Consider the following 14,734-nt stretch of genomic DNA (forward strand, 5'->3'; position numbering starts at 1 on the left):
TTGGCAGTAAGAAGAGTTGAGAGCTCACATCTTGAACTGCAAGTAGAAAGCAGAGAGAGCAGGCTGAGAATGGTACACAACTCTTAGAACCTCAAAGTCTGCCCCAAGTGACAAACTTCCTCCAGCAAGGCCACACCTCCTAAATCTACCCAGCAGTACCACCACCACCACCCCCAGACCAAATACTCAATCACCTGAGCCTATGGAAGATATTCTCATTCCAACCAGCACAAGACCTGTGTTTCTAGGTTTTTTTTTGTTTGGTTGGTTTTGGGGTGGTGGTTGTTGTTGTTCTGAGACAAGGTTTCACTGTGTAGCTCTGTAGCTCTCTGGCTATCTGGAACTCACTGTTTCAACCAGCTAGCCTTAAACTCAAGGGGATCTGCCTCCTGAGTGCTGGGATCAAAAGTATGTGTCACTACACTCGGCCACAAGTCCGGCTTACAAATGGAGAAAGGGAACTGGGTGCTTGCTGCCTTCTGCTTCCTGACTGTAGATGAGTGTGACCATGTGATGTGCCTCCTCAGTGTGACCATGTGGTGTGCCACAAACCCTGCTGGCCTGGACTCCCCTGTTGTGATAAGCTGCAACTCAAACAGTGATCTAGGCTTCTCTCTTGAGTTTTTTTGGTTTTGGTTTTTTTGTTGTTGTTGTTTTGGGTTTTTTTGGGGGGGTGGGTTTTTTGGGGGGCTTGGGGTGGTTGGTTTTGGTTTGGTTTGGTTTGGTTAGGATGTTTTATCACAGCGGCAGGAAAAGAAGCTAAGGCAGCAGCCGGACCCACCCACCGCCTGGTGTTCCTTTTTATAGAATAGCATTTTCTTCTTTCTCCCTGTTCCCTCCTCACCCCCTTTTCTCTGTTTGCAGTAATATTATAGACCCATTAAATTTTTCCAATGTGCTAAAATTTATTGTTATCTTTTTCTTGCTACTCAAATTATATTAAATCTGTCCTTGAGGCCAGCTCCTATATGCTTCTAACATGAACGTATTAGTCTTTGTTCTTTATTATCTGGCAAAAGATGCTCCAGACCCAACTGGAATTTTTCCTTAAAAACATCTATTTCTCCAGGAAGTTCTAATTTCTTCTTGAATGAGGTATCTATAAAGACCCATGCAGGTGTGCTCATATTATAGATCATCTCTAGGTTCTCTGAGTGCATGAACCAGAGGGAAGAGAATTATTACTCATAGGTTTAGAGTTGTTGCAATGTTTGGTCTTTACTGATAGCACATAAAAGATTCTACATCTTATTATTATTTTAGGGCAATGGTAATATCTTTTGGTTTGGGCTCAGTAACTCAGTAGTTCAGCACCACAATCAATTAATCAATGTCTCTTGATTTCCTCTCAGAAACATTACAAGCCTTTATTCAAATTCTGTTTATGGTCCTTAATAAAATACTATAGCTTATGGTACTGACCAGGGCACAGCTCAAGAGCCCTCATTTGAGGAGCTTCCTCTCAGTATTGTGGGCCCCTTCACTATTCTGGGCTTTGGTTTTATAACTCTAGAACCAGGACAATAATCACAGTCCCTCACACTGCTGCTGTAACATTTGAATGAAATAGTCTTCAGGAAATGCCTCACGAGGCTCTGAGAATCCATAGGCTCACTCAGGAAGTACTCACTGTCCGGCCCCTGGCATGGGATTGCAGCCAAGTTGAGACTGGCAGATGTGAAAATGCCTACAGGGGCAAAGACCTTCACTTGCAAAGGCTGCAGAATGCACACCCTGCTGGCAGAGTAGCCTGCACACAGCCTGCTGATGCTTTGGGCATGTTATCTAATCTCCTGAGCCTCTGTTTCCCCTTTGTAAAGGGGAGGTAATACTCTCTGTCTGTTGTGGAGCTTAACACACCCACAACCAGGTTGGCTGCACACAACTACCCTCCTGGAGTCTGCAGGGACTGAGGATTGCAGGGCACAGCCCCTACAGAACATCACAAGGATTTCTATTTCAAGGGTCTTAATTAAACGTTGCAAATGATGACTTTCAGGCTCTAGACTGACATTGCCCCTTCCCACAGAGCCAGGTAGGGCACCCTGGCCCCACTGCCCTGTCAAATGCTCTTAAGGATCAAGGCACTCCCATCTCCTAGTTTGATGTCTGTGGTTTGCTCAGAGAGGCTGAGAGGGTAGGGTTTTTTCCCTGCATTTTGACTGGACAGGCAAACTGGAACTTTAGATTTGCCTCTTAGAAAACCTTCATAAGAGAACTGTTCATTCACACACGGGGCTGCTACTTGGAGCTTGTATTTCCTGACTCAGTTTGCATCCTCATTCATCTTTTAAATCTGACCTTTAAGACCTGCTCTTTTGAATGCTGCATTTTTCAGTAGACACCCTGTGTTACTGTTGAAGTAGAAAGGTCTTGATTGCACAGACCTGCATTGTGCAAGAGCTGTTTGTCATCCTGGGATTTTTGTCCCCCTGGCCTCAGATGTGATTGGGCCAAGTTCCACACAGAACTTGAAGATATGGCCTCTCTTGTTTTCATTGCACACTGGGATCCTGCGTAGACGGACATGGACTGAGGTGTGCGATTCAGCATCGGATTCAGATCTCAGCTCCCCCACTAACTAGATATGTGATCTTGAGCCATTTCTTACCCTCCCTGAGCCGTTGTTTTCCTCATCTACAAACTGAGAAGGGTAATAAATAGTATTGTAGGAAAAAATAGGTTATTAGATGCCTAGGATGGGCTTCAACCTAAACTGACACGAAGCAGATGCACAGGAGAAAGCCCACTTTGGTTAGTGTGTACATATTTGGGAGTCCCACAGAAAAGAGGCTCAAAGAAGTTATGATTGAAGTTTATACAACATCCTGGAGTAGAGAAAGGAAGAAATGCTTAGGACTCTGGCAGAGGTGGAGAATTATGGGGGAGTGGGGATGGGGAGGAAGTGTACAGTTACTATGGGTTGATGAACGCGCTCTTCTGGGTCCTAACGAGTTTTCTCTGTACTGCAAATCCCCTTCCTGTGAGTGCACCACTCCTGAGGTGCTCCTCTGTCTGCACTTTCTCAAAATAACTGAACAATCGATAAGCAAAAGGGGACATGGCGGATCCTGGCTTCATGCAGTCATACTTGAGAGTGGTGTGTCCCAGACCACCGCAAAAAGGAAAGCATTTAGCACAGCTGACTCATTCCTTGTACCTTTCTATGTAGCATTATTAAAAGTAGGGCTGAGGATAGAGCATAGTAGTAGAGAGACTGTCTCGACATCCCAAAGTTGTAGGTTTTATTTCATATATATATATGTGTGTGTGTGTGTGTGTGTGTGTGTGTGTGTGTGTGTGTGTGTGAATAGTGGAGAGACAGCTCAGTGATAGAATGCCTGCCTAACATACATGAGATTCTAAGCTGATCACCACCACCCAAAGTGAAAGGAATTAATTAAAATGAGTAGAGTTGCCAGGTGTGAGGCGAGGCACAGGGACAGGTGGCAGGACCGGGCTGCCAAGCAGGTTGCAGAATGGTGTTTGAGCATGCGGCTTCGGAGAGCTCAGACTTTTTAAGGCTGTTACACCTTCTGTTGCTTATAGCTTTCATCCCCAGTTTTGTCTGTCTGCCTGTCTGTAGTGCTAGGAATGGAAACTAGGACTGCATATATTTGGCAGATGCTCCTGAGTTCTCCACCTCAACCCTTTACAACCACGTTCTGAACCCAGGGCCGCACGCGCCAGCAAGTGCTCTGTCACGGAGTTACACCCAGCCCCCATCTTAGTCACTGTTGAGTTGCTATGAAGAGACACTATGATCAAGTCAACACTTAACTTATTCATTCATTCATTCATTCATTCAGGTTTTTTGAGACGGAGTTTCTTTGTGTAGCCCTGGCTGTCGTCCTAGAACTTGCTCTGTAGACCAGGTAGCCTTGAACTCAAAGATCCCTCTGCCTCTGCCTCTGCCTCTGCCTCTGCCTCTGCCTCTGCCTCTGCCTCTGCCTCTGCCTCTGCCTCTGCCTCTGCCTCNTCTGCCTCTGCCTCTGCCTCTGCCTCTGCCTCTGCCTCTGCCTCTGCCTCTGCCTCTGCCTCTGCCTCTGCCTCTGCCTCTGCCTCTGCCTCTGCCTCTCNCTCTCCCTCTGCCTCTGCCTCTGCCTCTGCCTCTGCCTCTGCCTCTGCCTCTGCCTCTGCCTCTGCCTCTGCCTCTGCCTCTGCCTCTGCCTCTGCCTTCCCAGTACCGAGAGCAGCATCATTTATTTCAAAAAAACATTTAATTGGGGGCTGGCTTACAGTTTCAGAGGGTTGGTTCATTGTCATCATGGCAGGGAGTATGTCTGCATGAGGCAGACATGGCCCTGGAGCTGAGAACTTTACATCCTGATCTACAGACAATAGGGAAGGAAAGACACTGGCTTGGGCTTTCAAAACCTCAAAGCCACTCCCACTGACAACATTTCCTCCACCAAGGCCATACTTCCTAATCCCTCTAATCCTTTCAAACAGTTCTACACCCTGGTGACTAAACATTCAAATATATGAGTCTATCAGCTCATTATCATTCAACATCCCTCCCCCCCCCACAAAAAAAAAATCCTACCCTTTACTCTGACACCAATACCAAACATGCTGGTAATTTCTCTGACACTGTCTGCCTAGAGTTAGTGCAGACCCTATAGGTTCAGAGGGCTGTGCTCTTCCTTCCTCAGATGCCAGTTGCAACTGTAAGTTGTCATGTGTGCATCTAACCAGCTAACTGTAATCAGAGGGCCCCAGGACCTCCTACCCAGGCCAGATGATTTGTAAGAATGTCCTGCAGAATGTATGAAGGCAGTCTGCTTACTGGAGTTTTGGCTTGTTGTAGAAGGATACCTCTGAAAAGGCCAGGGGAAGAAGTGCATATGGCTGGGTAGGAGAAAGGGCCAGCAGCTTTGTTCCCTCCACCTGCCCCACCCTCCCGATACCTCTTTGGGTTTGCCAGCTCATAGTCCTGTTTGGGCGTTTGTGAAGACTCCAGTATGCAAACATGGCTGATTAAATTATTTAGCCATAGTGATTGTCACTCTGGTCCCTGCTGAAAGGTGAGGGGTGAAAGTTCAACTTCTAATAGCTGGTGTTCCTGGTAACCAGTCGCTGCCCAGAAGCAGCTGCTGACGTAAGCTCTGCTGCTGTTGGCAGCCGTTGTTAACAACATCGGAAGATGCTCCAACACATGTACTTCAGGAAGTGAGGCTGAGATCAGTAGACACCCAAAGGAGCTTCCGGGGCTTTTTCCCGTTCAGAACTCTGGCCTGGACCTGGAAACGGGTCCAGGATGCACATTTCTTATTACCACAGTCCTCCTGGACCTACTGTGTGCTAGACATCCACCATGCAGACAGGAGTCCAGTCATTGTTATGAAAGGACTAGGGACTCAGAAAATGATTCCCCAAAGTGTGAGACTGCTCACTGAGTGCCTTGAATTAACAAAACAAAACAAAAGCCTCTCTGACTTCCTGCCCTTCTGACTCCTAACTTTCCTTCCAAGTGTGGGGGTAGGGGCGGCTTTCTCTGCAGATTCTTTACTGGAGGAAAGAATGAGAACTGTTCTAGTAACTCCCTACCTATTGGCTCCTCAACTCGGAAGATGAGCTGAATCACAGAATAGACTAAGGAACACCACGCCCAGTGCCCAAACAAATCTTATCACAGGTTCTCACCTGTTCCTCTGGAAATAGCTCTAGAAAGCTCTTCTTACCTGAGATAACCAGCCTTACCATGTATCCTTTCCACACAAGCCCCAGCCCCTATTCTCGCTTGTCACTTGGGGCACTATATAGATCTTAGTAACCTGACCCTTCTTTGGGGTCTATCTGTGGAACAACTATATACATATGTGTTTTTCCTCTTGTGGACCTGTCTCCTGTCAGGTTATCTGACAGATTCAATTCTTACCCTCAAAGGGTGGAGTTGTGTCTTTTCTCTTCCCTACAGTCTAGCACTCTGCAGGTGAGTGTCTCCCTTTGAGTTATCATTTTATGATCACATACACACATATAACTGAAACAAAAATATCACTGCAGTCGATGCAACGGGTCACAGCCGAGTTACTGTATTGATTTCATGACTCATGAATATGCTGTGTCATTCTTTGTTTCAGTTTATAGAGATAATTTATAGACAATGAAACTCATTCCTCTTAAGTGATAATTATTTAAGTTTTGACCACCATGACATTGAGATGTACAAAATTTTCATCACTCCAAAATATTCTGTTGTGCCTCTTCATAGCCCATGCCTTCTCCCCAGCCTGGCCACTAACAGATCTCCATCTCTAGTTTTCCTTGTCACAATATTATACAAATAAAATCATGCACATTTCCGGGGCTGGCTTCTTCCACTTGTGGCAATGCTTTTCATCTGTATCTCTGTGTGTGTGTGTGTGTGTGTGTGTGTGTGTGTGTAAAAGTTATATAATGTATAGTTCTGAGTCATATGCTGTCATATAGCTGTAGTACAGTTTGTTTATGTTTTGGTAGTTTCTGGGTTTCAGCTAGTGTGAGTAAAGCGGTGTTAGATATTCCCATTCAGGGCTCCATGGGCATAGAGCTTCCTCTCTGCCGGTGGAGGCCCGTGGTCGTATGGCAGCAGAACCATCCTTGCCTTTTTATCTTACCAACACTCCACCTCTGTGTGTCCACCAGCATTTAGAATTGAGCACTTTTATTTTTGTAGACGTACAATGGTATTTGTGGTTTTAATTCCATGCCTCTAATAGGTAATGGTGCTTAATAGTTCGTTGTGTTGTTACTTTTTCTTTGGTTTGGGTTTGATTTGTGAGATGGGAGATTGAGACAAGAGTCTTATAAAGCCAAGACTGGCCTAGAACCAGCCTAGGCTGGTGTTGTCAAGTGACACTTTTTCTGGGAAAATGTGAATAAATTTCTACTCAGTTCAGATAGGAAACCACCATAGTCCAGCGAGGTAAACCAGTGAGTTTTATTGGAGTAACTTACAGGAACAGAAATGACTCAAAGACATCTGTGTGACAGCTCACAAAAAGCAGAAGCCCACTGCACAACTGTCGGCAGCTTGGAGGGCTGGAAATTATCTCAGGCGGCTGGCCCATGGGATTGGAGCCTTCTTTAGGCAGCTTGGCTTGTCTGAGAGGATGGCTCTGCATCCTTGTTTATGTATCCTTGAAGAGGGAGAGGCCTAGTAAACAGACTCAGTTTGAGGGACTTCCTGGAGCTTTGGAATTATTTATTTTGGGGCCTTGCAAGCTTCCCTGCAGGATAGAGCGTTTCACCTCCCCTTAGAACATCCTTGTGCTCACCTCAGTTTTAACATCCTGCCTCTTGGTGAGCTTCCCTCCAGTCTAGACCTTCCTTCAGGATGGATTGTTTATCCCAGAGGAACTTGCCTTAGAACAGCTGGCGTCAAACAGTACTCTTCCGCTTCCGAGCTGCTGGGATTGCAGGCATACACCATCATGTCTGGTGCTTGTGTTGTTTCTATTCCAAGACTGAGCGTGTTCACCTCTCAGAAGCCAATACTGTGAGACAAGGTCGTGGTGAGAAGGAAATCAGGGTTTACTCAAGGGCTGTAACTCTGAGATGGTAAAGGCTATCCTGGGAGCTTCGGCAGATGAAATGGCTTCTTATAGACAGGGAAAAGAGATGCGTGGAACACAGGTGAGAAGACTGCCTGCCGAGACAGCTTCTCCTCACACAGGGTGTGTCCTTTCATCTTTGGCCTAAACAGCTTCAACCCCCTGGGAATGATACCTGGAATTCCCTAGACAAATACATTGCTTTTCTAAAGATTAAGCATTATTTACGCAGCCTAATAAAACCTGTTGCTCATCAGATGTTCTGCAAAGCTAGAGAAAGGGTTAGACATGGTGGGAGGCAAGAGGACCTTTTGTCCAGTACTGGGGATTGACCTGAGGTTTCCTACATGCTAAGAAAGCATTCTTCTAATGACTTATATCCTGGCCCCTTTTTATTATACGTCAGGGACCTAACTAAGTTGACTGTCCTAACCTTGAACTTATAATTCTCCTGTTTTAGCTCTCAACTATCAAAGATTACAGGTTTGAACCACCAAACTGAACAAGATTGAAGCCTTCAGAAAAGCTTTTTGTTCAGACAGGAACTCACTTTGGAACCTTAGCTGACCTGGAACTTGCTATGTAGACCAGGCTTCCCTTGAACTCACAGAGATCCTCCTGTCTCTGCCTCCCTGGGTGCTAGAATTCAAAGTATGGACCACCATGCCCAGTGAGAAGAGAGTTCTTAACAGGAATTTGGGCAGAGCCTCACAGATAAACTGGCTCTTGGTTCAGGCCTTAAACATTGACAGTAGAAAAGATGGTGAAAAGGGTGTAGGTAGCAGGCAGGGCAGGTGGGTGTGGTGAATGGCAGAGCCCAGAATGTAGAGAGAGGTGGGTTGTGGGGAGACGGACAAAGTGGTTTAGACAGGGAACAACGCTTCAGGAAAGTCTGGCCTAAGAACCAGAAGAGAACAAACAAAAGGTAAAGCCAAAGGAAGATGTAGAGTGTAGAGGAGGGAGCAGGACTGAGGCTGAGTTCCTACAGTGCTTACAGAAATGGTTTCAAGACACATTGTAGTTCTGAAGAATCTAGGCAGCCTCCCAGGTCTTGACCTCAGCAGCTGATAGCCAAGAAGAATTCATAGTGAGTCTGGAGCAGACCCCATAGAGGGTTCCCAATGTTAGAGCAAGAAGCCTGCCTTCTTAGTCTACCTCAGCTCCTACCAACTAAAACTGTTGCCTTCCCCAGACAAAGGACAGATAGTCCTGAAACCATACTCTGCTACTTTGTGCAAGCAGAGAAACAATGTTTAGGCACCCCCAGTAAATCTCCAGGAAAGCCTGGAGTCTCCCGCCCCTCCCCCCTACACTTCTGCACTAACACCTGGAGGAGATACTGAGTCTTTGGCCCACAGAGGACCACAGAGGGCTGTCTGGAGGGAGTGCAGCCCCTCTGATCCTTGAGCCTGTGGAACTAAATTACTTCACAAAGCCTAGGCTTGAAGTGCAGTATTTTAGAAAGGCTGGGTTGGGGGAGAGGGTGACATTTCTCAAGGATAAAAACACTAAAATATGCAGGTTGTTGTCTGAAAAGAAAAAGAGTTCAGAAATAGGGAAGATGAGAGAGAAGAAGATTAGTTCATAAGAGTAAAGGTGACCCAGTCCTGGGCCCTGCCTGTGCCTGACTCAACTGTGAGCCCAAGCACCCTTCCCAGCTGCGGTTCCCAAAGGATGGCCTCTGCCCCTTCTCCCTACCCCCTTCCGCGGCTGCTTGCCCACCCAGCTCTGTTGGGCCTCCCTAGTGTCTCACAGCCCATCTGTTCCACGCTTCTGCCAAGAGTTTTGTAACTTCACCGTGGGCTGGTTGCTCTTCAGACACTCCAGATGGTTCATGCTTCTCTGCAGAGTCAGAACGCCCCATTAGACTGAGGAGGACTTGAAAGGGGACATTCCCCCACCCAGATGCACAAAGCATCTGAGCCTCTTGGTCCATCCTGGCTCCATCTCTGGAGAGAAAGAGGGTCTCAAGTAGATACCCTCTTCAAATAGAGATATACAGAGAAGTGTTTACTGCCACTGCTATCCCATCCCCACACCTCCATGGACCCATTTCCCAATCTGGGCAGTAAGCCAGTTTAACAAGATGTTCCCTGCTGTGCCAGGATTCACCCCCCCCCCAGCTCTTTGTGCATCTGTCTTGTCATTGCACCTTCACTGTCTCTGGTCTGCAGCCTCCCCCCCCCCCCCCCCCCCCCGCACTCCCACCAGCATGGGTTCTTCCTTAGGGCAGAGCTGAGGCTTATTGCTCCTTGTTTCCCTAGCTCCACTGCCAGGGTAATGTTGCTGAGCTCATGCTACAGGTTTCCTGTAGAAGCTGAGAGGGTATACATACTCTCTAGAGAGTTCATGCTCTCTAGAACCTTAAAAAGATTTTAGATCCAAGGCTACCAGCTAAAGGAAACTAATGCCCTAGATGCTGGAGGCTATAAGGCAGTGAGAAGTATTTTTACTATCTTTCAAAAATATTTTATTTTTATTGTATATGTGTGAATATTCTGCCTGCATGTATGTCTGTGCAGCACATGCAGATCACCAGAGCCCTCAGAGACTACAAGAGGGTATTAGATTCTCCGGGACTGGAGTTTCAGGCAGTTAGCCCCGATGAGATTACTGAGAATTGAGCCCCAGTCCTCTGTAAGAGCACGCTAACCGCTGAGCCATCTTCAGTAAAAGGTAGAGCCCTTGCAGGAAGCAGCACTGCTCTGCAGTCAGCTACAGACAGCTGAGGGATGAGATGAGCATCTTCATGACAGAGTGGGTTGGTGTGCTGAGGGGGCAGGGGGATGTCCAGAAAAGATTGTCATTTGCAGGCCAAAAACTAAGTGATCAGTGAGAGTTCTGGTAGATAGGAAATGGCTCTAGTTACAACTGTTTGTAATTTGAAAGAGAAAAATAATTCTCTTCAGATCAGCACTGATGGGGAGAGAATACTGAGCCCAATCATAAGGCATTGGTTAAGTACGTCAAAGAACATTCTCCAGCCAGGAACCTGAGTGTGAATCCTGCCAAAGCACGCACTTCTCTAAGCCAGGAGTCCTGGCCCCCTGTCCTCGTCTGCAGTCAGAGTGGATAATGACTGTCTGTGTCAAAGATGATAGGACTGTTACATATGCAAATTAATATTCACTTAAAAAAGTTCAAGGAGTTCTCTCTCAGACACACCTTCCTTTCTTCCACAGACCAGTGGCTCTCTGGCCTCAGTGAACATTTGAACTCACCAAGGAAGCTTTTCAAAGATTCCTCCGAGTGCTGAGCACACAGGCCGTGTGTGCAAGTGTGTGTGTCTTCCCTTGTGAGTTTAGCATGCTGTACATACCGTGGCAGTTATCAGCCATTCCCCAGCCGTTGGTACACGTTTCCCTCACTGAAGGCTTGATCTGTACTTAGGAGCTAAGGACTGTGACTATGTAGATATGGCTGGGTAATAATCTTTTTTTGTTTTGTTTTGTTTGTTTGTTTGTTTTTCGAGACAGGGTTTCTCTGTATAGCCTTGGCTGTCCTGGAACTCACTTTGTAGACCAGGCTGGCCTCGAACTCAGAAATCTGCCTACCTCTGCCTCCCAAGTGCTGGGATTAAAGGCGTGCACCACCACGCCTGGCTAATAATCATTTCTTATTTTACCCATCTAGAACTATTTCCAGGCATCCAGCCTCCTACCATGTCTGACCCCATTACACTGAATGTTGGGGGGAAGCTCTACACAACCTCACTGGCAACCCTGACCAGCTTCCCCGACTCCATGCTGGGGGCCATGTTCAGTGGGAAGATGCCCACCAAGAGGGACAGCCAGGGTAACTGCTTCATTGACCGTGATGGCAAAGTGTTCCGCTATATCCTCAACTTCCTGCGGACCTCTCACCTGGATCTGCCAGAGGACTTCCAGGAGATGGGTCTGCTGCGCAGGGAAGCCGACTTCTACCAGGTACAGCCCCTGATCGAGGCCCTGCAGGAAAAAGAGGTAGAACTCTCCAAGGCGGAGAAGAATGCCATGCTTAACATCACCCTGAAGCAGCGCGTGCAGACCGTCCACTTCACCGTGCGGGAGGCACCACAGATCTACAGCCTGTCGTCTTCCAGCATGGAGGTGTTCAACGCCAACATCTTCAGCACGTCCTGCCTCTTCCTCAAACTCCTTGGCTCTAAGCTCTTCTACTGCTCCAATGGCAATCTCTCCTCCATCACCAGCCACTTGCAGGACCCTAACCATCTGACTCTTGACTGGGTAGCCAATGTGGAAGGCCTTCCAGAGGAAGAGTACACCAAGCAGAACCTCAAAAGGCTGTGGGTGGTCCCTGCCAACAAGCAGATCAACAGCTTCCAGGTCTTTGTGGAGGAGGTGCTGAAGATCGCTCTGAGTGATGGATTCTGCATTGACTCTTCCCACCCACATGCTCTGGACTTTATGAACAATAAGATCATTCGGTTAATCCGGTACAGGTAAAAAGACCCTAGTCACACTGAGGAAGGCGTTCCCAAGAAGCTCATGTCAGCGAAGGCTCTGAGGAGAGTGTCTCACCAGTGGCCCGAGGCGGGGACCTATACTAATCTGTATTAATTGCACAGCAGGACCTGATTCCCCGTAACAAAGTTCTCCTTCTGGAATCAACATGTCCTCTGAACAGAACCACCTTTTCTTGCCATTTTGAAGTGGCGATGGATAGCTTTGTGATGACAAGTTCAAAGTCAGCTGAAACATACAAGAAGAATCCACAGGAGGTCTCTCTGGCTGTGACAAAGAGCAGCAGTTTTCTTACAGGGGATCACCTACCCCTAGTCAGTGCCCTGCTAACCAATCTCCAGAGAGAGCCTTGGCTGTTGAAGGGTAGGGAACAAGACTCCTTTTAGTTTCCTAGGCAACAACATGTACAGCAAATCCAGTCACTCCTGTTCTTTGCCCTGAGGATGCGCCCAGGCACCAGGACACCTTTGCCCAAAGGCAACAGAATTTGGGTGTTTTAGAATGCAATATGTTCCCAGAACCCTTTGTGGCTCCACTCAGGGAGAAAGTTGAGCCATGGCATGGCCTAGGGGCATGAGTGTCCAGGCTGAGGCAGGAGGGGGTGCCCTCCTGAAGAGGCTGTATTGAGGGATTCTTGGCTTCAGATAGTGTTTGTTTCCCCTGCAAAGATGTGATGGTATCGAAGCCAAGAAGATGGAAGACACTTCATGATCCAGCTGTTGCCTGACTTCTGTAATCCTGGCCCTGTGGATTGCAGGCATCACTGACACCAGTCAGTTTAAACCAATAATACGTTATGAACTCTCAGGGTTGGAAAATAATCCGATAGTTTCTTAGTTCTTCCCCCTCTAGCACACCCCAGTCCATGGCAGGGAGTGCCTCTTCTTGAGTATCTCCAAGGGATCCCTTATGCCAACTTGCACACCCCCTGGTGACACAAGGTTCACTATCCCCAAGGCAGTTCCTGCTATGGTTGAGCAGTGCTGGCTATTAGAAAGTTCTTTCAGTATTGACCCCAAGTCCGTCCTGTGCTAGGTCTTGTTGTTAGACCTTCCTCAATACACGGATACGTGCCCCTGCTTTGACTAGACACTGAAGATGTCCTTACTCAGAACTGATTCCCCTTTGCAACTTGGCTTTCTCAGAATCAGCTCCTTTCCATCTTTGTAAGCCAAACGTCTTTCTTATGGCTTCGCTTTGTCCTCAGCCCCCGGTTCATCAGCCTTCCCCACCAGCATGGCTCAGCTTGCTCCTAATTATTTCTGGCTAGAAGAAGATCACTGACTGAGGAGCTCTAGGGTTTCGGGAAATGGTGTTCAGCAAACAGTCCAGGGGTGCTCTATAATCCCAGGACCCCTGAGTAACTGGCCAGCCCCAACACTTCTCTTAAGAGAGCAGTCTTCCCTGTCGTACTATCCAATCCCAACACCTTTCCTGGGACACAGTAAGCACATAAACTCCAGACACTACTCCCCAGCAGGCGAGGGGCCCTGTGGAGTGACTACAGCAGTGAGAGTCTTATAGCCCCCACCCAAGAAGCGCTCCACACACAGCTAGGGAAGCCTGGAACCCACATCCACAGGTGGACATAGCAAAGGGCTTCCAGAGTTATACTCTGTGAGTGAGAGGTTACAAAGTTAGAGGCAAAACTTGGTCCTGAGGCAATAAAGGCCTTTCTTTCCCTATAGTGGGACTCAGGAGTCTCTGTGTGGGTGTCTTGAGCCGCTGCACCAGCGGTACTCTGGAAAGTTCTGCAGAGAACCCAATCAGGACAAGCAGATCTGTGGTCATATTCAAGTCAAAGAAGAAATCTCAGAAATCAACACTGCCCCCCCTCATAAAACTTTGCTTTCTCCATCTTTTTGGTGCTTCCTAACTCAATACCCTGACCCTAGGGCAAGTACAGAGCCTGTTAAGCCACTAACATACTATGTGACTATACAAGTCACTCGCCTCACTGAGCCACCTCCATTTCTTCATCTGTGAAATGGGCATACAGTAATACATAACCCTACCTACCTCACAGGACCGTTGTGAGGATCAAACAAAATAATGTATGTGAGAATAAATGATAAATGATAATTACTTTGTGTCTGCTTCCGAAGCAGGGGAGGTCTCCACTTTTACATCACACTGAGCTAGGTTTGAACTGACTCTGTTGTCTTCCTCAGCAAAGTTGGGTCTGGGAGCTTTGCTTGTCTACTTTGGCTTCCTGTCAAGGAGGCAGGGACACCATGAGCCACACCCTCACAAAAGCTTCGAGAGGGCTCCTGGTGTGACCTACCCTTTGAGTGACTTCACTTTGCCTGGCCACTTATCCCTGTAGCACTTAGTGCAATCCAGTCCACACTGGGAAACACAGTTACTTACTTACTGTCAGATCCTGGGCCATGTTGCTGAGCTTCTCTGATGTGTTTCTTCATTGGGTTAACACCCCTGCACCGAGCATCTTAAAAGAGTTGGTTGGATTTCTAGCTGGTCCTGGAACACAGCTCAACTGATGCTCTTGCAGAAGGTAATCATAGTGGACCACTGTGCAGGCAGAGTGTAGCTGACAAGCCTGGAAATCAGCTTCACATACAAGCTGCGGGGAAGAGGTCAGCTCTGCCCACAAAGAGCTCGAGAGGTGGTAGAGAGTGGGTTAGCCATTGAGTATGCTAGGGCTGCACTGAAGGTAGGCAGGGAAGTGTGTGAGGATGGGTGGCCCTCCCACATAGCCACTGCCCAGGAGTG

General features: G+C 47.5%; 1 protein-coding gene across 1 annotated transcript in view; it reads left to right on the top strand.

Moving 5' to 3' along the window:
• Positions 1–14,086, top strand: part of Kctd21 (potassium channel tetramerization domain containing 21) — a 17,917-nt gene extending 3,831 nt beyond the window's left edge. The window contains exon 2 of the mRNA XM_021167298.1: positions 11,172–14,086. Coding sequence (XP_021022957.1) covers positions 11,201–11,983 — 783 coding nt within the window. The 5' untranslated portion in view covers positions 11,172–11,200 and the 3' untranslated portion in view covers positions 11,984–14,086. The remainder of the gene's footprint in view (positions 1–11,171) is intronic.
• The last annotated feature ends 648 nt before the right edge of the window (positions 14,087–14,734 follow it).

This window comes from Mus caroli, chromosome 7, assembly GCF_900094665.2.
Source record: "Mus caroli chromosome 7, CAROLI_EIJ_v1.1, whole genome shotgun sequence".
Classification (NCBI taxonomy): domain Eukaryota; kingdom Metazoa; phylum Chordata; class Mammalia; order Rodentia; family Muridae; genus Mus; species Mus caroli.